Source organism: Macaca nemestrina, chromosome 2 (genome assembly GCF_043159975.1).
Source record: "Macaca nemestrina isolate mMacNem1 chromosome 2, mMacNem.hap1, whole genome shotgun sequence".
Lineage (NCBI taxonomy): Eukaryota > Metazoa > Chordata > Mammalia > Primates > Cercopithecidae > Macaca > Macaca nemestrina.
In genome coordinates, this window is record NC_092126.1 from 8,566,810 (window position 1) to 8,592,728 (window position 25,919).

The window sequence follows — 25,919 nt, forward strand, 5'->3', positions numbered from 1 at the left end:
GGTGTTTTTCTTTTTAATCAACCCAATCCCCAACTCCAGCTAAATCTAATTTTCACGTAATACAAGAACATAAATTCTAGAGCCATTCATTTTTTGCTAATATCGTTGTTCGCGGCAAACAGCAAGACACAAATCAAGCCACCACCACCATTTTTCCATTGAAGCCCTGGAGACCCCAAGCTTGCTTCCCCTCTCTCTTTTTGCACCCTTTTCTTTTTCTCTCCTCTATTTCATTTACTTCTCTGCCTTGCTCTTTCTCTTCTGCCTTCTCACACAACCCATCACAAACCTCACAGGAAGAGAAACAGTCTACATATCCCACATTAGTGTTCTACATGGTGGCAAATCATGTTAATGAAAGAAGATCATACATCTTTCATACTCTGCTAGTCTACAGTAAGTGAGTCCTGCCCAGAGAGAACAGAATCTGCTTCTTGTATCCAGCTCCAACAGACACAGGTGGTAAATGACCAGTTAACCCTTTGTAACCCCATCATTTTCAACACGCAAAGGACCTATCTCATTTGTCTTATAAAATAAAGTACGAAATCTCATGCTGTACAAACTAGCAACATCACATTGCTACATATGACTTGAATATCTCCCATAACTTTATGACTGGAAAAACACTGTTCAGATTTCATTTACCAGTTTAAAAATAGCAAAGTCTAATTTGAAGCACATACACACACAATTGTGCACCCTCACTAATATTCTCTCTTGGTACTAGGCAAATGTTTCTAAATAAAATTTACTACAATCACAGGCTTTAAAAGTCAGATTTGTTAAAAGATATTCGTTATCAAACATATAAAAAAAATATTCCTTAGAAAACACCATGACAAGCCACAATCTTTTTGGTACAACAATGGCTAGTTATCCATTTCTTAATGTATAAATCAAAATTATTTGGTGTTTATTTTGACTTGAAGATTATCCATATATTTTTATATCCCTGCCCAGTGAAATTCTTATTGAGTGAGTAGGTGCTGAACAAGGCAAATAATATATTTTAAACATTCTTAAATGGTGTGATAATTTTTTAAAATGGGAAGATTAGCTTCAAATTTTTTCACTTTGTAGATCCAGATATCAACCAAAAAAGACATTTAGAAAATATGCCCACAGACCACTTTAAGTCCACAGAAAGTCCAAAATAATATCACTGTGCTCACTAAACAAGGAGGAATTGTTCTTTGTACACAGCTGAAACATTCATAATACACAAGGCACTTCAATTAAGTTTTGAGAGAAGTTATGTCACATTTAAACTCACCGCTGGATGTAAGGGTCAGGGCAGTACTGTAGGGTGGCACACCGTGAAGTTTCAAAATTCATTTCCTTCAACTGTCTTTGATGTCAACAAATGGAGACCAATTACATAAAATATACACATACACCTGTGTATATATAGATATAAAGCCGGGAGGCTAAAAGCAATAGGGTCAAATGCTATCAGACATAGAAGTTTAGGCACTTCTCCCCTTCACACATATTTGCAAAGAGGCGGAGCGTTTCTTGAGTTTAGCCAATGAGATCCATCAAGTGACTAAAACTTCATAAAGGCTCGATTCTTACCAGCTGGGCATCCTCTCTAATGTTGTTCTTCCCCCTCTCTCACGGCTTCAGAGTCCTTGACGTATAGTAGCCACACTTGTTGTTGGCAGTTTGGAGCTGGAGGCATCTCTGAACTTCTGATCTCTGTCGTGATTGGATGCTGGCATGAATGGCATCAGAGTTTAATTTCAGCAGCCTGGACTTTTGTAACCGAACTGAGCCGATGAGTGTCCACCCTGCTCCAGCTACATAACACTTCCCTGTATCTGGATACTGATTTGATTTGAGGATTTCTGTGACTATTTCTGGGGCTAAAATGTTTTGTAGAGCTGCTTAGGGAAGTTTTGTTTTGTTTTGTTTTTTTCATCTATTTCCCTCCCTCCCCACCCTTCAGTTTCCCTTTCAGCCAACCGCCTGTTGTGGTCACAATCTCAAATAGCAAAGACAGGGAAATTCCTTGATTATATTTAACTTAGAACTCACTCTTCCTCTCGGCTAAGAGAAAGAGATAGCCCTTTCACATCCCCTTAGAAGTTTTGCCTGGCCCGAATAAAAGAAAATAACCTTTATTGAGTTAAATATCCTACCTCAAACACATGCACATATACTTACATATACTATAGTAATTTTCTTAAAGATATTAAAATGGGAAATAATATATTATTGTAGAATATTTTGAAATGCACAAATTATTTCAAACTGCCTGTTAATAAAAATATTCTAGTTTATTTTAATCTCTATCAGTTGGCTCCACTCTCTTCTTTATGTCTTACAATTTTTGCTGTTTTTGGTTTTGCTTTGACTTGACCTACTTAGAAAGGAAATCATAAGATTGTTCATATATTCCCAAATCAGTATAATACCAGGAAAGTCTACATACAAAATAGTTTATTTCCTTTCTGAATATGGGCTGTAAACTTATCCTGGTTTTGTGGATTTGGAAATTGAATGAAATATGATTCAGACGTTAAATTAGGATAGACTCCAACAGGAGGGAAAAAAAAACACTCTGTGTATCTAATGGTCACTAACATGGCAAGTTCATATCTTCCATTCACTGCCTAATCACAGGACACACCTGTAAACAGGTGACATCAGTAAATGTCAAAGTTGTGAGACAAGCTAAAGCCGTTTCAGAGAAATTTCACATTTCCCTGTAAGTAAATCTGACTCAAAATGTGTTTCATAAAAATATTTTATTTGTTGCTTCAGCCAGGATGGAAGGGAGAAGCTATTTAAAACTTGACATTCTCTTCCTTTACTTAGCCCGAGAGCAGCTAACATCTGTGAATTGTGAAATTCACAAACAGGCCAGCCTCAACCCCAGCCAAATCAAACAGCTTGCTCCACAAAATGTAAAACTAAAAGGGAAGATTATTTAACTAATTAATTATAGATTTGTTAATTGGAGTTAAAGAGTTTGGCTTTCTTCTCTGCTATTAGCAAATACAGATGACCTAAATATAAGGTTCTGAAATTAAAAATAATCAGTTTCCTGTGACCACAGCCAAGTGATTCCATTTATAATGAAAGGTGGACTGATGATTTCTAGTGCAGAACTTCTCAAGTTTTAATGTGCCTGTGAGGCACCTAGAAATCTGGTTAATGCAGATTCTGGTTCAGTAGGTCTGGGGTGAGACCTGAGACTCTGCATTTCTAACACGTTCCCAGGTTACTTGATGCTGCTGGTCCTTGGACCATACTTTGGAGTGTCGAGCCCTAGTGTTCGTTCCAGGTCTGATATTTACAATTTGACATCCCTAGGAAATGAGGAAGAACTCTTCTAAATATATATATATATTTATTATATATATATAATAAATAATATATATATAATAAATATATATTATATTTATTATAAATTTATTTATAAATTTATAAATTATATTTATAAATTTATTTATAAATTATAAATTTATTTATAATAAATAAATAAATATATTTATTATTTATTATATATATAATAAATAATATATATATTAAATATATATATATTTATTATATATATATAATAAATATATATATATTTATTATATATATATATTTATTTATATATTTAATATATATATTATATATATTTAATATATTATATATATAATAAATATATATATTTATTTATATATTTAATATATATTTATATATTTATATATTTATATATTTATATATTTATATTATATATTTATATATTTAATATATATATATATAATAAATGAGACAGAGTCTCACTCTGTCGCCCAGGCTGGAGTGCAGTGGTGCGATCTCCTCTCACTGCAAGCTCCGCCGCCTCCCGGGTTCATGCCATTCTCCTGCCTCAGCCTCCCGAGAAGGTGAGACTACAGGCGCCGGCCACCACGCCCGGCTAATTTTTTTGTATTTTTAGTAGAGACGGGGTTTCACCATATATTCTAAATATTTTACATTAACTTCCAGGGATACAGACTCCCAAATAATCAATCTGCAAACATCTCTAGTGTGTTGTGTTTTTTAAATTTAATTAATTTTTGCTTTTTAAAAGTTATTATTTATTTATTTATTTATTATTTTTGAGACGGCTTCTCGCACTGTCATCCAGACTGAGTGCAGTGGCATGATCACAGATCACTGCAGCCTCAACCTCACAGGCTCAAGTGATCCTTCTGCCTCAGCTTCCTGTATAACTTGGACTACAGGTGAGCACAACCATACCCAGGTAATTTTGTTTTGTTTTGTTTTGTTAGATATGGGGTCTTGCTATGTTGCCCTGGCTGATCTCAAACTCCTGGACTCAAGCTATCCTCCCGACTTGGCTTCCCAAAGTGTTGGGATTACAGGCATGAGCCACTGCACTCATCTATTTCTTTTTAATTTAAAAGGATTCTAGCCTAACTTATTTAAATAATATCATTTAAACGTATGTCATGATTTCAATAGTTGTTATTTAAAAATCCTAAATTTGCTAAGCTAAGAGGGACAGAAATTAAATGGCAACAGATTTTAAATAAATGATTATGAAACAGATTGGCTCCTATTGCATTATGGAAACAAATGGAGAGAGTTGACCAAGAAAAAAGAGGCAAACTCTCTAGAATTCAACAGAACATCAATAGCACACAACCATACATGATCAAGTGAAAAATGAGTGGCAATTTTATTATAATTACCATAATTGCCTCTTATATTTATATTTTATCTTTCTTCTCTTAGGGGACTAAGGTTACTATGCAAATGCATAAATTATATCTTTGGTGTGGAAGGTGGAAGCTTTCCCAAGACTTTGAGTCTTTCAGGCAGAGATTGTAACATAATAATGTACATAGAAGTCTAGGAAAAGTAATTGCCTTTCTGACCATGACCTGCCTGTTTAAATGATGTTCGTGAAGACTTTAGATTTGTATGGAGGGGAGAAGAAAGTACTTAAGGAAGGAAAGGTGTTTTGGACTTGGACCACCGAGCATAATGTAGGAGAAAGGGACACTTGTACTTCTTGACTCCTAGGACCCAAGAACATGCACTCTGCCAAACTCAGGTGTCTAGATACAAATTCTTCTCACTTACATCCATGAAAATTATTTTACAACTGCTCTCCTTCATGCACTTTCCTCTAGGTTGCATATTTTTCTGGTTGTTCTTGTGCCTTGGATCATATTTTGCCCTCCACCAGGAATGTTTTAAAACCCCATCTGCACATATTCACATCTTGCTCATCCTTCAAAGACCAAAAATTCTCCCTTTTTTTTCCATATAAAAGAAACCTTCCCCACTTCTACTGTCCTAAATAATTATATCTGCACTTTTTTGTGTAAGGTCACCTATAACTTTCTTCCTGGATTCTAGCTATTTTTGAATAGACTCATCTCCTGTACTGGATTGTGAACAGCTTGAGGGCAGGCTTGCTATTCTAATTCACCTCTGTGTTGTCAGGGACTAGCAAAAATATTGCACAGTAGATGAATAACATGTTTATATATTTGCAAAAATCATCTCATAATAAGTATTGCAACTGATTAAAAATAATTTCCATAAAACACTTGACCTCTTAGAGTTACTTTATTGACATATAATTTACATACAATGAAATTTGTCAATTCCAAGTGTTCAGTTTGAGGAGGTGATATATTAGACACCACGTAGCCTCCATCGCAATCAAGATTCCAACATCTCTATTACCCAAAACTTTCCTTATACCACGTTGCAGTCAATACCACTTTGCAATCAGGCTCCCCTCACCACTGGCCTTAGGCAATCACTGACTTGCCTTTTGTTGTTGTAGATTATACGTATATTTTCCAGAGCATGGTTTTCCAATAGAACTTTCTGTTTTAAAGGAAATAATCTATATTTGCACCATCTGATGTGGTAGCCACTAGCTACATGTGGCTAACGTTACTGAAGAGCTAAATTTTTATTCTCACTTAATTTTAATCAACTTAAATTTGAATAGCCATGTGAGGCTACTGGCTACTATGTTGGACAATACAATGCTAGAATATCACATAAATGCAGGGATATGGTGTGTATTCTTCTGTGTCTGGATTTTCTGTTTTTTTTTTTTTTTTTTTTTTTTTGCTCATTGATGCTGTTGTTTCTGAGCTACATTCATATTGTCAACTGTATCAGTAATTCATTCTTATTATAGCTGCTGAACCTGTGGATCGCTCTTGTTTGTTTGTTTGTTTGTTTAGCTATTAAGAATGAAATCTGGTCTTAGATACACAATTATGGCCAGAAGTCCAACAAACTTTTTAAGAGCTCAATCATCACATATCCCAGAACTTGTTCTTGGTTCTCCTGAGGTCTTTGGCAAAATAGTAGTTTCTTTCTTCCATGACTGCTATAACTCTGATGGAGAGAGCAAATATTGTGTAAAGAAGTTGGCTAACCTGGTTAGTATGAGCTCTGGTACTAACTTACTCCCAGGCCTTAGGCAGGTAGCCTACTCCCTTTGAGACTTAGATGCTTTATTTTTAAAGGGGAAGGATGTATCAATTAGGATTCCTTGGGTATAAACAATAGAAACTGATTCTGCTTACGTAAAGCCAAAAAACACACAAACAAACAAAACATGAAAATGTATGAAAAGAAATATGAAAATTCACAGATAATAGGAGACAGTTGAAAAAAAAAACAAAAGCAGATCTTGGAAAAGGCTGGAACAAGGATAAACTCAGGGGCTTAAGAAATAGGAATGAATAGTCACTTCACAACGCCACTGTAGGCATAAGTCAGATTCAACAGCTTTTTTTGAACTTGAGCTATTCAGCTTAAGATTCAACTTCCCAAAAGAAAGATGCCATGTTTGGCCAGGAGAGGCCTGATCGTCTAGATTGATAGCCCTACCATGACTTAGCAGAGAGTTTTCAGAAGAAAATAAAGGTTCTGTTAACCCAGGAAAGAGCAATAGGTATAGGGCAGTGGAAAACAACAGATGCCACCGCAAGAGGCTTAAAGCAGATGATCTTGCATGTTCCGTAGAGCTCTGGCAGCCTGTGACTATGAGATCAGAGAAACTGAATTCCTTTGTGTCAGGGTAACTGAACCTCAGGTCCTAGACTTTCCAGGTCATCCTGCATTTATAGTGTGGAGAGCAGGAAAGAACCTTCAAGGATAGGAGGTGGTGGAGCAAGTTCGCCAACATCATTCAAATTGAAGAGGCTGAGTTTGGTGATTTTTGATTGTATGACCCTTTTCTGTACACAGCTGCAGCCCAACCACACAATCTCTCTTTTAGTAGAGTGGAAACCAAAGTTCTGTCATGGGGAGGAGTCTGCTAACCTTTCCAACTTTGGACCCAATATTTGCTACAGTCTGACATCGATCAGGAGAGAAGCTCGACCTAGAACTTAAGTAACCTGAATGGTATTCAAATGACTTTAATTCAAAGAAAAAGCAAGAGAATTGCAACCTTAGCCATGTGCTTCTTCTGATTTAACCTCCATCTCTCTTCAGGTCACTGAAATTCGTCAAATAAACATTTATAGTTAAGTTAATGTCAAGAAGATGCCTTAAGGGAGTGTCCCAAGGAAAGGGGCACTCTTCTGTTCAGAAGGCATGCAAGGGAACAGAGGCCAATTGGGGCAGGAAGAGGTTGGCAGTTTCTTTAACAGACAAACCTGATACCCTCCAAGTCACACCCAGTGTCCAGAAGCAATGTGGGTGGGCTTCTTTTCCAGACATCCCTGAACAGCTGTGTGGGGGCCGCTCCTCACTCCCACCCCTCCTTTGCTCAAAGCTCACGTGAGTGAGAGATAAAGAAAGAAACACAGGAAGTCCTTATTTGGCATTCCCCAGATTTGTTTTTCCCTGAACCATTTGTCAGTTGCAGATATGACGCACCTTTATTCTAAATGTTTCAGCATGTATTTCCTAAAATGAGGAAATACCTGACATGATCTCAGTTCAATTATTGAAATTAAAAAATTATATCCATAAAATATCTATTCTACACTGCTTATTCATATTTGACAATTGTCTTAATAATTCCTTTATAGCAAGGAAAAATCTTGGATCATATGTTGCATTCAGTTGTCCTTTTTTTTTTTTTTTTTTAGTATCTTTTAATTAGGAACAGTTTCCCAGTCTTCTTTGTGTTTCATGACAGAGGTATTTTTGTAAACTACAAGGCAGTGGTTTGTAGATAATACGTTAGTTTAGGTTTGAAAGCACTTTTGGCAGAAATACCATAAAAGTGATGCTGTGTCCGTCTCAGCGCATCATATCAGGAATTGCTCTCCTTTCAGAGCCTACCAACGGGTTTTCCCCAGGCCTTCTTTCAGATTTACTGTGATTCTAAACATTCAAATGTCAAGATTTGCAGAGTTCCTTCCGAGGTCCAGGGAAGTAGCTTAGCAATATGTTTACATTGTCATAAATTGTAACATAGACAAATGTGAACTATTGTATCTGCAATATTTTAATACTATTATCCATTTCTACTCCAATGCTCCTTTCATTACCTTTTACCTCAAAAGAGCTATCATCGAGTGGCTGTGGGATGTTTAGGGTCCAGCTAAGAGCAAGTTCAACAGGGAATACTTTTAGTTTGGGTTTGAGAAGATACATTTATGTGTTTTTCAGTTACATTCACAAATAGCTAAATTATTGCAACTCATCCTGGTACAGAATGGCTTCCAAGAACATGCCTCCTGCCCATGTGTGTTGGTTCAACTATGGCTGGAGACTACATCACAATATGAATATGTCCTACAGTAATTGGCATGGGAAGTACGTGAATGCTTTTCTCTTTTTACCAACCATGAAAAATGTGAGTGGAGAAATTAATATCATCAATATTTAATCAAAACCCCCTGTCTATTACTCAGCATATGCAATTATAAATACACCACATAGTATATGCTTATTTATGATGAGAATGCATGAAACAGAATTTATCACTATTCTTGTGTTTGTAGGAAAATAAACATGGTAGTGCTGCAAAGAGCAAGTATGTCTATCAAGCCTTAGATTGGGGCTGCAGGAGGGAAGGCTGTTATATGTCATATTAAAGATTCTGTTCAACCCTATGAGTCTGTGATTTTATGAGTATAAACTTCTTAAAGGCTATATTGACATATGATTCATCTATTATTCTATCTATATAAAATCACTTTGTTTTAAAATGATTTGAGTTAGCTTATGAAATATTTATAACATCAAAAACCCACACATATGTAAAGTTATGGGGGCGGGGGTGACGGGGTAATGAGGAGTGGTAGCATAATGAGTGTAGAGTTTCAGGTTTGCAAGGTGAAAAATTTACTGTGATCTGCTGCAAAAGAATGTAGATATATTTACTGCTATGAAACTGTACACTTAAAAACAGTTAATATGGTACATGGCATTAATATATGCTTTTTACCATACCTATGGATTTCTAAATAATTTCAAAAACATATGTAGGTATATGAGGAAATGAATACTCAGCATAATCAACAATGGTAAGAAAAATAAGACAAAAATCAAGGATAGTATTTATTCGCAAACGGTATAATGTGAAGGTCTACACTTGTGCTAAAGCGCCATGCATTTATCTGTGAACTTCTAAACAGCCAGTGTCAGAGGATTTATATTTATTTGTTTTTTATCCACAATAATAGCTTTGACTCCTGTCATACATAGCACATTCCAGGTTTTGAAAGAATAAAAGGGAAAGATAATACATACTGAGTCTTCCAAATAAATTGGCCTTTAGTGTGTCTGGTCTCTGATTATAATGCATTTGTTGGACTGCTTATTGCAAATACATTACAATGCATGATGTTGTGATGAGACCTAAATTTCTAGTGGAGTTTCAGTATGATTCTCTCACAAGACTACATAGCACTCATTGATTTGACAGTTGATTAATGGATTCAACGTGAATATTCTTTTAGGGCTTCCTCTGTGTTCCCATCAGTGTGCTAGAGGCCATTCGTAGCAGGCTGATCAACAAAATCCAATTCCTGTGCTCAAATAGATACCAGTAGAATCAAGAATGATTTTCTTTTCCTTTTATCACCTTTAACTTCATAGACAAAAGGATAATTACGGCATGGCTGTGACCCTAAGTTACAAATGATCAGTTTGCCTGCTGGGCTTTTGGGTTGAAATATCTGGTACCCGACGAATACTGATGCAGTAAGAATATGTTTATAGTATTCATGAAGCGTGTGTGTAGGTGGGAGATAATAAAATGAAGCATTCTTATTTACCTTCCCTTGGTTAGTGTGAACCCATCAGACAGCTGTTGCTGAACCTCTCTTTCAGACATAAATTCACAAATTTGTGCCTTGCTGATTTGGGACTGATCATCAGGAAGTCATAAAAGCCCCAGTTTCTGGAAGGCAAAGAGAAGAAATTGAGACAAGAAAACAAAAGCCTACTGTGTTTATTTCAAAGGCTATGCAAAGTGATTTCTTTTGGGGGTGTAGCTTCTCCAAATACAGTGTTTACCTATGGAACACAGCTCACAAAAGAGGGGCTGGAGACGCTGATCAATTTCCCTTTTTGAAAATTAGCCATACTGAAAGTTAAAAAGAAATGTAGAGGCCGGGCGCGGTGGCTCAAGCCTGTAATCCCAGCACTTTGGGAGGCCGAGACGGGCGGATCACGAGGTCAGGAGATCGAGACCATCCTGGCTAACCCGGTGAAACCCCGACTCTACTAAAAAATACAAAAAAATAGCTGGGCGAGGTGGCCGCGCCTGTAGTCCCAGCTACTCGGGAGGCTGAGGCAGGAGAATGTCGTGAACCCGGGAGGTGGAGCTTGCAGTGAGCCGAGATCGCGCCACTGCACTCCAGCCTGGGAGACAGAGCGAGACTCTGGTCTCAAAAAAAAAAAAAAGAAATGTACAAATCTAGAGATCATTTACTTAGGAAAAAAATTTCAGAAATCAGAATGACTTAAAAATAACAAGACTTTGTATCTTGATTTATTTTACGGAACACTTTCACAGACATTATCTCATTGCAACATCTCAACTGTCTGTGAAGTAGATGGCTAGAACATGTGGTGTTGTTACCTCCATTTTATGCCTGAGGAAGCTAAGACTCAGACGGCTTAAGAAACAAACTTACGATCACACGATGCAATAACCATCAGACACCGTGGCCTGTAATGGACCCAGCTCTAACTCCCAAACCTGAATCCATCCACTCAATTAAATAACATTAATTAAATGCCTGTGGTATGACTGGTGTTGAGACGGGATTTAGGAAAATAAAGGTAAATAAAACAAAGATCTCTCCTCTTTATATTGCATCTTCAAAACCAGAATTTTTATATAGCTTGCCACTTACTAAATATTTTATGTCCATTACCTATTTAGATAACTACTGAAAACCCTAGGAAATAGACAAGTTAGGTCAACTGCATTTCACACAGGAAGAGATAGTTGGAGACTCTGCATTAATCATTCAGTCAGATAGTGGTAGAGCCAGGATCTGATCTCAAATTAACTCATTTCCCTGACATTTATGACCACACTTTTGCTTTTGACTCTCAAAAAGAGTCATAATACATTTGTGCACATTCAAAAATGTCAGAGTCCTACCTATGCATGGTTTCCAGCACATGTCCCTCAGTATCTCTTTCCTGGTCCAGTTAGCATGATAACATAAGCCCTGCAAATGCCAGCCACAAAGGCAGGCATGAGCTCATGGCGAGCATCCACATTTGGGCCAGGAGTCAAGAATGTTAATTCTGCTTATTTTGAAATCTGGGTCGTGCGCACAGTTTAAGCATGTGGGGGTGGACGCACTGGTAAAATGCTTCTGTGGGATGGACATGGTTCTCAGGGCATCTTTACAGGGGAATCCCCATGGGGTGACCCCTGAGTAGGTCTTGTTTACAGCAACATCTCTGAGTCAAGTTTCTACGAGGTAAATTTAAAGTGCTACCTTGGAGGAATAACCTCAGTCTGAAAACACAACTAACCTTCACTGTCCTTGGTTAGTTAGTACACTATTCTGTTGCTCTGCCACTGATCCATCTGAATTCCTCTTCAGTTATCTCTTATATTATACTTCTGGATAGAATAAATAATTTTCCCCATGGAACTGAATTACCATTAGTATTATTACAATAATTACAAAAAAAATTTCCAACGTAAAAAAAAAATCCTTCTTTTCCAGATCAAGACCCTGAATATACATAAATAGAGAGGGAAATGTGAGAAGAGAGAGAATAAATAGATATAGAGTGATAATATTTATATAGACATGTATGTATATATGCACATCTATGTGTATATATATGTGTGTGTGTATATATATATATTGCACATAATGTACATATTTACTTATACTCATATGTGTATATTTCTCTCTCTATATAAAATATACTATAGTGTAATATGTATCATAAATATGCATATAAGTATGCATGTATGTATGTGTGTGTGTATATATGTATGCATATACAGAGAATATTTATTGGCCAAGTTTATTCTCTAATTTTCTTACTAAAGTCTTCTACATAATCAAAGTAAAAATTATTTTTAAAACCAAAAATAAATCATCTAATAGAAGAAGCAAAGCAATCTACACAGTGTATTTTCATGGTATGGAAAAATGTAGATTTTCCATATCACAAAGGCAAAGGAAAAGAAAGAAAATTCATAAGCTTTTAATTGTAATTATTTCTGAGTTATGGAGTGAAAATAATATTTTCTTCTTTATACTTTTCTGTAGTTTTCAAATTTTGCACAGTGAATGGGCATAATTTTTGTATTAACCCACAAGAAATAACCATTACAAATACTTTCCTGGAGAAGTTTTAGTCATGGAATAAATGTACATGAAAAAAAGTGTCTTAGATGGCTCTACCCTATAAAAACTATACAGGTGAAAGCCATTGTCTTTCAAAGGTGTGCATAATAGATGAGTGAAAAATATTATGCCAAGATGAATGAAAGCTAAGAGGATGTGTCTCAATTTCCTGATGAACTGTCTTGTGGACAACCTCTGGTTCAAGAGAAAAAATGACCGTCATGAAAGATTTGTGGTGCGGAGCATGGGAACCATGGAAATGTAAAGTTTAACTCTCATAACGTGGAATGCACAGTTGATGGCAGCCTCGTGTCTGCTCCTTGGATTCACTCTGCTGTCACGTTTATTGAGGCCACACTTCTGGGCTGCTTCCAACCAAGGACTGAACCTGGTAGGGCTACAAACAAGGCCCATTCTGGCAGCACATGGTACATCTTTGATGCATGATTTTGACTCAAGAATGCCTCATTAGCCTGGGCAAACCTTCCTTGAAATGGCTTTCAATCTGAAACTATTTCTATTGTATTCTCTTCTTTTCTCCTCTACCTCATGGCTGTCAGAGAGAGGATTGTTTTGCTTTGTTTTTAGAAGGAGTTTCGCTCTGTTGCCAGGCTGGAGTGCAGTGGTGCAATGTCACCTCACTGCAACCTCCGCCTCCTGGGTTCAAGCGATTCTCCTGCCTCAGCCTCCCAAGGAGCTGGCACTACAGGCACACACCACCATGCCCAGCTAATTTTTGTATTTTTAGTAGAGACAGGGTTTCACCATGTTGATCATGTTGGTCTCGATCTCTCGACCTTGAGATTCACCGGCCTTGGCCTGCCGAAGTGCTGGGATTACAGGTGTGAGCCACCACGCCTGGCCAAGAGTTTTTATTACACTCTGAAGCATCCCCCTTCTTCCACTCTTTTTTTCTTTTTCCTCCACCGGCATTCTCGCTAGTATATCTTTTGTACATCTAATCCCTTCTTTAGCTCTGCTTCTTTGAGTACACAAAGTAACACAAGTGGCCCTGAGAGAGGTTCAAGAATGGAGAAACGGGGGTTTTGGGACTGGCTCTCTCCGTTATTAAGCAAACAGGATGGCTTCCTGAATTATGTGGACTACGGACAGTTTGGGGCCGAAGGTGAAGGCATAATTGCTATACATTTTACTGAGGTTGATCTGGAAAAACATCCATTGGAGGGACAGATGCTTATAGGTCCTCAGAATCAGGCTTTTGGCAGATACAGTGGGAACAGTGCCTACAGATATGGTAGCAACAGTGCCTACAAGGATAGCAGCACTTTATAGTTACTGCTAAGTTGTACTGCTACCTTGAAGAGGGATATTAAAAAACTTAGGGCTCTTAGCAAGCAGTTAAAGGCTAAGTGTGAGAGCCAGTTGACATCTTTGGTGTCTTACACAAAGACAAGGCCCTCTTTGCAAAAACAAAGCTAAGCAGCCCACTTAAAACCTGGTCGTTAGAGTCACAGAGCTCTAGAGACATTTGACTGTTTAGCTAAGGCTGGTTGGAAACACCTGAGACCTGGAAATATAGATAGCAGCATGAAGTGGATACCCCTGATGAGTTGGTTTTGCAGACTCTCCTAAATCCTCAGAGATTATAGAGATAGACCATCCTTTCCTAGTAAGAGCTAGTGCTTCCCTCACACTGACAGATGTCACAGAGGCATTACTTCATAAAGCAACAGATATCCCCCCCTCTCGAATGCTTTACTTCCTTTTTTTACTGCCAGGTCCCAGATAGTGCTAATTTCCAGCAGAGCTCAGCTGAAGATGTACTGGTCATGACAAAGTAAAGCATGAATAATATACCAAAGAGTTGCCAGAATTAGCTAGCATGTATCAGCAGAAGCCATGGACATCCCTAATTGATTTTTGCAGGTACTTGATTGAGGGGACTAAAAAATAAGTCCACATAGGAAATAGTTTATTGACTTGGGGGCATTTTCTTATCACATGGGCTTTAATACCCCGTTAAGAACCACTGTGCATAGGGCAAGCTCACAGCTAGGGTGACTTGAAAAAGTCTGGAAAAAGTGATGATCAATGCTAAATGAAGAGAAATTTCGCGGGTTTCCCTACAAGATGGTAGACAAGAAATAAAGAGTCTGAGGGAAAAAGGACATGGCTAGAATGGATATATAATATGAAGTAAGAAAATTCACCAGAAGACTATGTTAGATGAGGGAGCCAAGTGGACACGGGAAGGTCATCAGGATTCACTAAGGCCATCAGGAATTTGCTAGTTGGAAGGGTAGCAGGATCACTAAGAAGTTCAATCCTGGCTCTCCTCTGTATCTCAGGGCTGGGGGTAGGAGAGGTGGTCATAGACCTGGGACTGTTAATATCCATGTAAATGATGCCCTTCTACCCTCAAGAACAGAGGCCAAGGGTTGCACTTACCTACCACATGCTAGGAAGCCATATTTACCATTATGACCAGCAAGGTCAGAGGCACAGCCAGGAGACTTGACCTGCAGGGAGTTATGAAAATGATTGATAGAATATGGCATCCCTAGAGGAAGAATAAAGTGACAGCCAATGACGGTGCTGCTTAACAGCTAAGAAAAGGAAAGAATGGGTCAGTAGGAGGCTGAGGATGTTCACCCCAATACAAAGAAAGAGTTTCTCATTAGATTCTTTGACCTGAGCCCACTTTGAGATATAGAATTTGTTGACTGAAGAGGTAGCTGGGTTTCTCAGTGAAAGAAACCTGTAAGTATATACTGTCACAATTCTGTTAGGCTTCTCTAAAGAGAACTATAGCCGGGCACTTCAGAAACATATACTGAACTCTGCTCTTAGAAGGGCCCCTCACTTGGTTTAGTGTTTTGCCATTACCATCTTGAAATTCTTTAAACAAAGGATCCCACGTTTTTATTTGTACTGGATGCCGCACATTGTGCAGCCTACTGCTGTTGACTTGAGTAACTGCATATTGGGTATAGACAGTTTGAGTTAACATTGCTATCCAGAGACCTTAAGAGTAATCATGGACCTGTGGAAGCTCACATGGTTAAATCATAAATAAATTTACTATTACAATCCAACTCATAGTAAGTTTACTGTGTTTGAAGACCCACTTAGTTGTCACTTTTTCAGTCCACAAGAGTTTTGTTGGAAATGATATACTTGGCAGCCAGAGTGATGCCCACATTGTGTCCTGGCCTTTGGAGTAAGAACTATCAGAGTCAGAAAGGCCAAGTGGAAGCCTCTGTATCTGCCCTCTACTCACTATGCCATGGGAGTAAATAAAGGGTAATGTTACATTCTAGGAAGACGGTCGATGTTAATGCCACCATTAAACAGCCAAAGAATGTTGAACAGGGGTAAGTAGAGTATCCTTATATCTCTCTTTGTTGACTCAATGTGGTCCCTAAAAAACTCAGAAAAATTCTGGAGCATAGACTTTTGCAACCTCAATAATGTAATAGCCTGATTGTAACTATTATGGGAGGGTGATATCTTTGCTAGAGCAGATTAAAAAGATCTCAGATACAGGATAGGTAGCCATAGATTTGGATGAATATATTTTTGTTTATTCTTATGATAAAAGAGGATCAGAAACAGTTCACATTCATGTGGGATATACAACGATGCCCATTTATAGTTTTTCCTCAGGGCTGTGTTAACTGTTCTACTCTTTGTCATGTTGTAGACTGAAGATACCTAGGCTGTTTGGTCAAACCACAGAACATTGCACTGTATGCGTTACATCAATAAGATCATGCTGATCAGGCAGGGCAAACAACAGATGGCTAGTATACATACAGGAGGCCTTGAAAAGACATTTAATACATGCATTCCAAAGGGTGGGGGATAATTCCGATGAAGATTTAGACTCCTGACATTTCAGTGAAGTCTTTACAGGTCCAATGGTCAGGAGTTTGCCAGAATATATATTTTGCAATCCCCTGCCACAAAGAAGGAAGCAGAAAGCCTGATAGTTATTTTTGTGTTCTGGAGGCAACATATTCTATGCCTAATGCTCTGGTCCGTAATCTGAGTAACAGGAAAGATTTCAGGTGTCTGATGGAAAAAGATGTAGCATGAAACTTATGCTAAGCCCCAGTGGAGACTCACAATGCAAGCTCTGATATTCAGGAGTAGGACAATGCCATCTATAGCAGAGAAAATAATACACTTTTTTGATTAAACAGCTCATGAAAGCAATGAAAACTTGACCATGAGACTCTACATGACCATATGTCTGGAGCTACACATCATGAGTTGGATTATTTCAGTTCTTCTAAGTCATAAAATCAGTCTCGCATAAGTCAACCAAAAGATGAAAATGATGTGCCCAGATTGAGCCCAAGCAGGACCAGAGCTTAGCTGCATGAGCAGTAACCCAAACATCCCTATTACCCACTGCAGTTATATGAGCAGTGTTTCCCTACTTTGCTTGTAAGACTAGATGAAGGAAGTAAAAAGGTCTGAAAGTGCCCTCCAGCCAAAGACAACTGGCTCTATCTGTTGCATTCATTATTTGTTGTAGCAAGGAAGAATATACACCATGAGGATCCATGGAACATCTCAATAAGAGGGTGTTAGAAAGAACTTAATATAGGATTTAGGTTCGTCTGAGCTTATTTTGGAGAGAATTCAAGGACTTAGGGCTTTGCTGTCTACTCCATGCTGTCAGAAAGTGGGATAATTCCATGACTGGATATCATAATAAATCTTATAAGGCAGGATGCAGGAAGTGAAGCTAGTTATAAGTAGGTGAAGGAGCAGCAGTAATCCACATTAGCTGGGATGAGAGGATGTTTGGATATTTTTGTGGTTTAAACAATGTTCTCTTTTTTTGTACTGTGTTTATAACTGATTACAGAATGCTCTTCATTTTGTCTTGATCCATGACACTCATGAAGAGAGCTTGTCTGATGCTGATTTCATTAAGTAGTTTTATGTTCAGTAAGAACACACCAAAATCTAACTGTGAGTTCTAGGCCAGCTTCAGCAATGCCAGGCTCAGCTAATAGTGCCAGATCAGGTCTTAACAGTCAGGGCCTGCTTTTCTCCTTCCCAAGGCCAGGCTTACTTTACAAATGGGTTAACTTGGTAAGTGGTTGAAGGCCAAAAATGACAGTGAAAGCCTTCAAGAACATCTGAGGATGGCACTGGAAGTCAACAGAGAAGAAATCTTCCTGAAGTGTGGAGTTGTGACTCAGGAGATTGGGCATCTACTTCATGAGGAAGAAGAAATGGCCTGAGGTAACAACATAAATTAAGAGATGCTTGAGTGATGACCAATGGCCTGCCTATCTTGTCAAGGGCCTAGAATAAAAGGAATGGGGAGATTGGAGACAAAGAGGTCTGGAGCAAATATATGGATATATGGGAGTGGAAACTGAGCATGAACATTTTGTATCACACATTAACTTTCATTAGAACTCAGGAAAAAAGACCAAACACATGAAATTATGTTAATGGTGATGTGTGCCATTAAAGAAACCTGAAAAGAAGCTGCAATTATAAATAATGAGAGGGAGAGGCAATAGTGATAAACCTACGTGACATTAAATGGTTGAGAAAGACCTTTCTGAAGAGGTGATCTGAAGGCTGATGTGAAAGATGAGGGAGGAACATGCCAGGTGGATGGAGCAGCACATTTCTGAAGTCAGGTAGGGGAAGGCCAGGAATATTTAAGAGACTGAAGAAGACAGTGCACATGGGCTAAAGTGAGTGACAGGGAGATGGCACAAAAGTCTTACATATTCAGAAGCCAGGTTATACCAGGCCAGAAAGGGAGTTTAGGTTTTATTCTAAGAGTAATGGAAAACTTTTGAAATTACCCAGGGATGTGGTATGACCCAATTCATGTTTTAAAAATATTACTCTGGCCTGACTGTGGGACAAGAGTGGAACACAGAGATTTGTTAGGAAGCTACTACAATCATCCTGTGGATTAATAACAGTCCAAATTGAGCCAGGACCTCACCCTACTTTGTGAATGCATTCCATTGTCTATCCTTCAGTGGGAAGTAGCTGTGTAGGTGGATGGCACAGCCTTTCTTTTATAGCTGACTTTCCAGTGTCCTGTTCGGTTCCCAAAATACATGTGGTATGATATACATATAGTTCAGCAGGATAAGTACTAGGTTAATATTCAGAGATTACCCCCATGCCACATCTTCTCAAATATCTGCCCCCACACCTTATATTTTGAAAGTAAATTTGTACAGTCAACTTCAGATTAAATGTACTCCACGTGAGGCTCTGTCCTGAATCCAATATTGAAGTAAAGCAAGAGATACAAAGTAATGAAGGAAATTAAATATGTGTGTACACACATTACTGTATACATAGGATGTCTTACAAGGGAATGAATGCCAGAAGAAAAGAAAGAAAGAAGTTCCCACTTAGTTCTAGGAAGCCAGCAAAGTTGCCTGGGGTGCTGTCAATACAGCACAGCTATATTAGTCCATTTTCATGCTGCTGATACCCAAGACTAGGCAATTTACAAAAGAAGGAGGTTTAATTGGACTTAGAATTCCATATGATTGACGGGGTCTCAGAATCATGGCAGGAGGCAAAAAGCACTTCTTACATGGCAGCGGCAAGAGAAAAATGAGGAAGACGCAAAAGCAGAAACCCCTGATAAATCCATCAGATCTCGTGAGACTTATGCACTATCAAGAGAAAAGCACAGAAAAGACTAGTTCCCATGATTCGGTAACCTCCCCCTCGGTCCCTCCCACAACATGTGGGAATTCTGGGAGATAAATTCAAGTTGAGATTTGAATGGAGACATAGCCAAACCATATCATTCTGCCCCAGACCCTCCAAATCTCATGTCCTCACATTTTAAAGCCAATCATACCTTCCCAAGAGTCCTACAAAGTCTTAACTCATTTCAGCACTAAGCAAAAAGTCCACAGTCCAAAGTCTCATTTGAGACAAGGCAAGCCCCTTCTGCCTATGAGGCCTGTAGAATCAGAAACAAGCTAGTTACTTCCTAGATGCAATGAGAGTAAGGTATTGAGAAAATACAGCTGTTCCAAATAGGAGACAATTTGCCAAAACAAAAGGGTTACAGAGCCCATGCAAGTCCAAAATCCAGCAGGGCAGTCAAATTTTAAAGCTCCAAAATGATCTCCTTTGACTCCAGGTCTTACATCCAGGTCACGCTGATGCAAGAGATGGGTTCCCATGGTCTTGGGCAGCTCTGCCCCTGTAGTTTTGCAGGGTACAGCCTCCCTCCCAGCTGCTTTCATGAGTGTCTGCCATTTTTCCAGGTGCACGGTGCAAGCTGTCAGTAGATCTAACATTCTGGTGTCTGTAGGATTGTGGCCCTCTTCTAACAGCTCCACTAGGCAGTACCCTAGTAGGGATTCTTTGTGGGGGCTCTGACCCCAAATTTCCCTTCTGCACTGCCCTAGCCAAGGTTCTCCATGAGGGCCCTGCTCCTGCAGCAAACTTCTTCCTGGGCATCCAGGCATTTTCATATATCTTCTGAACTCTAGGTGGAGGTTCCCAAACCTCAGTTCTTGACTTCTGTGCACCTACAGGCTCAACACCACATGGAAGCTGCCTAGACTTGGGGCTTCTATCCTCTGAAGCCACAGCCACAGGTGTGTGTTGGCCCCTTTCAGCCATGGCTGAAGTAGCTGGGACAGAAGGCACCAAGTCCTTAGGCTGCACACAGCACGGGGACCCTGGGCCCAGGCCAGGAAACCACTTTTTCCTCCTGGGCCTCTGGGCCTGTGATAGGGGGAGCTGCCATAAAGGTCTCTGACATGGCCTGGAGACATTACCCCCTTGCTCTTGGGGATTAACATTAGGTTCCTTGCTAATTAAGCAAATTTCAGCAGCTGGCTTGAATTTCTCCCCAGAAAATGAGTTTATTTTCCATCACATAGTCAGGAAGCAAATTTTCCAAAGTTGTGTGCTCCATTTGCCTTATAAAACGGAGTGTCTTTAACAGAACCCAAGTCACCTCTTGAATGTTTGCTGCTTAGAAATTTCTTCTGCCAAATACCCTAAATTGTCTTTCTCAAGTTCAAAGTTCCACAAATGTCTACGTCCGGGCAAAATGCCACCAGTCTCTTTGCTAAAATTCTTTTGCTAAAGAGTCACCTTTACTCCAGTTCCCAACAAGTTCCTCATTTCCATCTGCAACCACCTCAGTGTGGACCTTGTGTCTATATTGCTATCAGGATTTTGGGCAAAACCATTCAACAAGTCTCTAGGAAGTTCCAAACTTTCCCACATTTTCCTGTCTTCTTCTGAGCCCTCCAAACTGTTCCAACCTCTGCCTGTTACCCAGTTCTAAAGTCACTTCCACATTTTTGAAGATGTTTTCAGCAGTGGCCCACTCTATGGTACCAATTTACTGTATTGGTCCATTTTCATGCTGCTGATAAAGACATACTCAAGACTGGGCAATTTACAAATAAAGGAGGTTTAATTTACAGTTCCACATGGTTGGGAAGGCCTCTGAATCTTGGCGGGAGGTGAAAGGCACTTCTTACTTGGCAGCGGCAAGAAAAAAATGAGAAAGAAGCAAAAATGGAAACCTTTGATAAAGCCATCAGATTTTATGAAACTTATTCACTGTCATGAGAATAGCACAGGAAAGACCAGTCTCCATGATTCAATAACCTCCCTCTAGGTCCTTCCCACAACATGTGGGAATTCTGAGAGATACAACTCAAGTTGAGATTTGAATGGTGACACAGCCAAACTATATCAGTAGCACTTCCCAAAGGAACACAGTCCTCAAGAGAATTTCTGAACCCTGGATGCAATCCATTAGGCAAGAAAAAGAAATAAAGCACATCCATATAGGAAGAGAAGAAGGCAAATGATCTTTGATTGCAGATGACATGATTCTATATCTAGAAAATCCTATATTCTCACTCCAAAAGCTCCTGCAGCTGATCAACAACTTCAGCAAAGTCTCAGGATACAAAATCAATGTACAAAAATCACTAGTATTCCTATACACCACCAATAACCAAACCAAGAGCCAAATCAGAAAGGCAATCCCATTCACAATTGCCACAAAAAAGTATAAAATACATAGGAATACAGCTAACCAGGGATGTGAAAGATTTCTACAATGAGGATTACAAAACACTGCTCAAAGAAATCAGAGATGACAGAAACAAACGGAAAACCATCCCATGATCATATATAGGAAGAATCAATATCACTAAAATAGCTATACTGCCTAAAACAACTTAAATATACAATGCTATTCCTATCAAACTACCAATGACATTCTTCATCAAAGTGGAAAAAACTATTTTAAAATTCAAACAAGAGCCCAAATAGCTAAGTCAACTCTAAGAAAAAGAACAAAGCTGGAGGCATCACATTACCTGACTTCAAACTATACTACAAGGTGATAGTAACCAAAACATCATGGTACAAAAATAGACATATAGACCAATGGAACAAAATAGAGAGATCAGCAATAAGGCCTCACATCTATGACCATCTGATCTTTCATAAAACTAACAAAAACAAGCAATGGGAAAAAGATGACCTACTTAAAAAAATGGTGCTGGGATAACTGGCTAGCCATATGCAGAAGATTGCAGCTGAACTCCTTCCTTACACCATATACAAAAAGCAACTCAAGATGGATTAAGGTCTGCAATGTAAAACTCAAAACTATAAAAACCCTGGAAGGCAACCAAGGTAATACCATCCTGGACATAGGAACAAGCAAAGGTTTCATGACAAAGACACCAAAAGCAATTCCAACAAAAGCAAAAATTGACAAATGAGATCTAATTAAACTATCAACAGAATAGAAAAGAAACTATCAACAGAGATGATATGGCTTGGCTGTGTCCCCATCCAAATTTCATCTTATATTCCCACATGTTATGGGAGGGATTGGGTTGGAGGTAAGTGAATCATGGCGGCAGGTCTTTCCCATGCTGTTCTTGTGACAGCAAATAAGTCTCAGGAGATCTGACAGTGCTATAAGGGGGATTTTCCCTGCACAAGTGCTCTCTTTTGCCTGCTGCCATCCACGTAAGATGTTACTTGCTCCTCCTTGCCTTCTGCCATGATGGTGAGGCCTCCCCAGCCATGTGGAACAGTAAGTCCATTAAACATCTTTTTTTTCACAGCCTAGGGTATGTCTTTATCGGCAGCATTAAAATGGATTAATACAGTCAGTTGATACCAGTAGAGTGGGGAACTGCTGAAAAGATTTCTGAAAATGTGGAAGTAACTTTGGAACTGGGCAACAGGCAGAAGTTGGAACAGTTTGGAGGGCTCTGAAGAAGACAGAAAAATGTGGGAAAGTTTGGAACTTCCTGGAGACTTGATGAATGACTTTGCACAAAATGCTGATAATGACATGGACAATAAGGTCCACGTTGAGGTGGTCTCAGATGGAAATAAGGAACTTGTTTTGAACTGAAGCAAAGGTGACCCTTGTTACATTTTAGTAAGGAGACTGGTAGCATTTTGCCCATGCCCTAGAGATCTATGGAGCTTTGAACTTGAGAGAGATGATTTAGGGTATCTGGCAGAAGAAATTTCTAAGCAGCAAAGCATTCAAGAGGTGGCTTGGGTTCTGTTAAAGACATTCAGTTTTATAAGGAAAGCAGAGAAAATTTTTGCAAACTATGCATCTGACAAAGGTCTAATATCCAACATCTATAAGAAACTTAAAAAAATTTACAAAAGAAAAACAAACAACCCCATTAAAAAATGGGCAAATTACATCAACAGACACTTCTCAAAAGTAGACATACATGCAGTTAACAAGCATATGAAAAAAAGCTCAATATCACTGATCATTAGAGAAATGCAAATCAAATTCGCAATTAGATACCATCTCACACCAGTCAGAATGGCTATTACTAAAAAGTCAGAAAATAACAAATGCTAGTGAGGTTGTGGAGAAAAGGGAACACATACACTGTTTGAGGGAGTGTAAATTAGTTCAGCTTTCATGGAAAGCAGTATAGTGATTCCTCAAAGAGCTAAAAGCAGAACTACCATTCTACCCAGGAATCTCATTATTGGGTATATACTCAGAGGAATATAAATCATTCTACTATAAAGACACATATGCAAACATTCATTGCAGCACTATTCACAATAGCAAAGACATGGAATCAACCTAAATGCCCATCGATAAGAGATTGGATAAAGAAAATGTGGTACATATACACCATGGAATACTACACAGCCATAAAGAAGAACATGATCAAGTCTTTTGCAGGAACATGAATGGTGGTGGAGATATTATCGTTAGTAAACTAATGCAGGAACAGAAAACCAAATACTGCATGTTCTCACTTATAAGGGAAGCTAAATGATAAGAACTTATATACACAAAGAAGGAAACAACAGACACTGGGGTCTACTTCAGGAGGTAGGGTCAGAGGAGGGAGAGGATAAGAAAAGATAACTATTGGCTACTGGGCTTATGAAATAATATGTACAACAACCCCCCATGACATGTGTTTACCTATGTAGCAAACCTTCACATGTACCCTCAAACCAAAAAATAAAAGTAAAAAACAGTCAATGGGTGATGGTAACATACCCACTTCATTGATAGCATCATGGTTTGATTCTTATTTATGCACTATTAATTGTGTCAACACATTGAATATTACTGTTTTTCAGGAGAAAAGGGAGAAGCATTCATACAGATAAACTTGGCTGACAATTTGCCTATGTTACAAGAAACTCATCCATCACCCGTACATGGAAAGATGTCTAAAAGGAGATTTAAAGAGATAACAAAAAATTATACTCAAATGATTTCTCATTTATGGTGTGTATTTTTCATCAGAAACTTGCCCACAGTGGTTATGAATTCAGATAATATAAGAACACAATGGTACAATCAGCTTGGAGATATCTCAATTAGATAGCAAGAGAAGGTCAAGAAAAAAATTCATCGTATGAAACTACAGTGTTTTTCTCCTGAATCCTAAGATTGAAATTACTTGTACCCATACATTAAACTTGTGCCTGATGCTCCAAATCTTGGAAGAAATACTATTACATATTACTGAGAGGCAGGGGATTTGTGAAGCTTTTAAAATCTACTCTTGATTTTAATATTGAATTGTTGTTAACGTGGTTTTCTTTGGAAATATATTAAAATATTATTAATTGTAATCCTGACAAAATAATGGGGGTTTAGTGTTAGGCTAACAAATTATGATATTGGTGATTAGAGCTCTAGCTACAAGTTGAAAATGAAACCTAGGGTAAAATAACTTCAGAAACAATTTATGTAAATAGCTGACAATATATTTAAGTCATATTCTGCCTTAAATTTGTTTGGAAATGCGATACAAAGTATAAAGCCAAGTTCACAAAACAGCTAAAGAAAATAAAACCCATACAAATTTTTGCATCACCTGTCCTCTGAAATTTTGATCTGTCATTGTCTAATGCCCTTGCCATTGCCTTATCTCTCTGTGTTTATGACTGTGAGAGATATCGTGGCCTCAGAAATCCCAGTTTATCACGTGTCCAAGAATTCTGGTGCATGAGCTGAAGAATTAATCACAAGGAACTCAATTCTAGAACTCTGATGACAGATGAGCTAGGAGGATGGGAGTTAATGAACTGAAGTTTTTACACAGACATTATCCAATGCTCTAATTCCTTACAAAAGTCCTCTTTACTCAGTCTGATGTTATACTAAATAAATGCCTCTCCCCAAGATTTCCAAGTAGTTTTCAAGAGTGCTCACACCATCTACCCCTAACACATGCAGGCACACACAGTACACACAACTTTTTCTTATCTGTTTTAATTATGAACTGAAATTTGATCACCTCCATAAATTACTTTATTTTTTAAAGCCAGGTTATTATAGTTAATGAACGTATAACCTAACAATTTGTTGTCATCAGAGATCTTTATATCTTAAACAAGTTAAGAACCCTTTTCTCTGTTTGTAAGGGCTGAACCTCTCAAGTCCACTACACTTTCTTTGAGTTAGATATACTGTTATGTTTGCCTTTCATTAACTTTACCAATGAATATTAGAATATTAGAGTCATGAGTTTTGAAAGACTGTATGTGATATTCAAAAATATTTTATGCTCATCTTAGAAACTATATAAATATATTAAGGTGATAAACATTATAATCCTATAATAGCTATCCACTGTTCTATGTTTTGGCATTTCC

General features: G+C 38.3%; 1 protein-coding gene and 1 long non-coding RNA gene across 8 annotated transcripts in view; one reads left to right on the forward strand and one right to left on the reverse strand.

The window, feature by feature from the left end:
* Positions 1-10,320, reverse strand: part of LOC105470866 (tumor protein p63) — a 275,494-nt gene extending 265,174 nt beyond the window's left edge. For 2 of the 7 annotated variants that reach the window (XM_011723137.2, XM_011723134.2), the window contains exon 1: positions 1,277-1,569. In XM_011723137.2, coding sequence (XP_011721439.1) covers positions 1,277-1,338 — 62 coding nt within the window. In that variant the 5' untranslated portion in view covers positions 1,339-1,569. The other 5 variants (XM_011723138.2, XM_011723135.3, XM_011723136.3 and 2 more) reach the window with 4 other exon arrangements.
* A 4,206-nt stretch (positions 10,321-14,526) lies between these two features.
* On the forward strand, positions 14,527-24,527 carry LOC105470867 (uncharacterized). Its single transcript, XR_980823.2, has 3 exons — positions 14,527-14,666; positions 16,061-16,114; positions 24,393-24,527. It is a non-coding gene; the product is annotated as an uncharacterized lncRNA (long non-coding RNA).
* Positions 24,528-25,919: the final 1,392 nt, after the last annotated feature.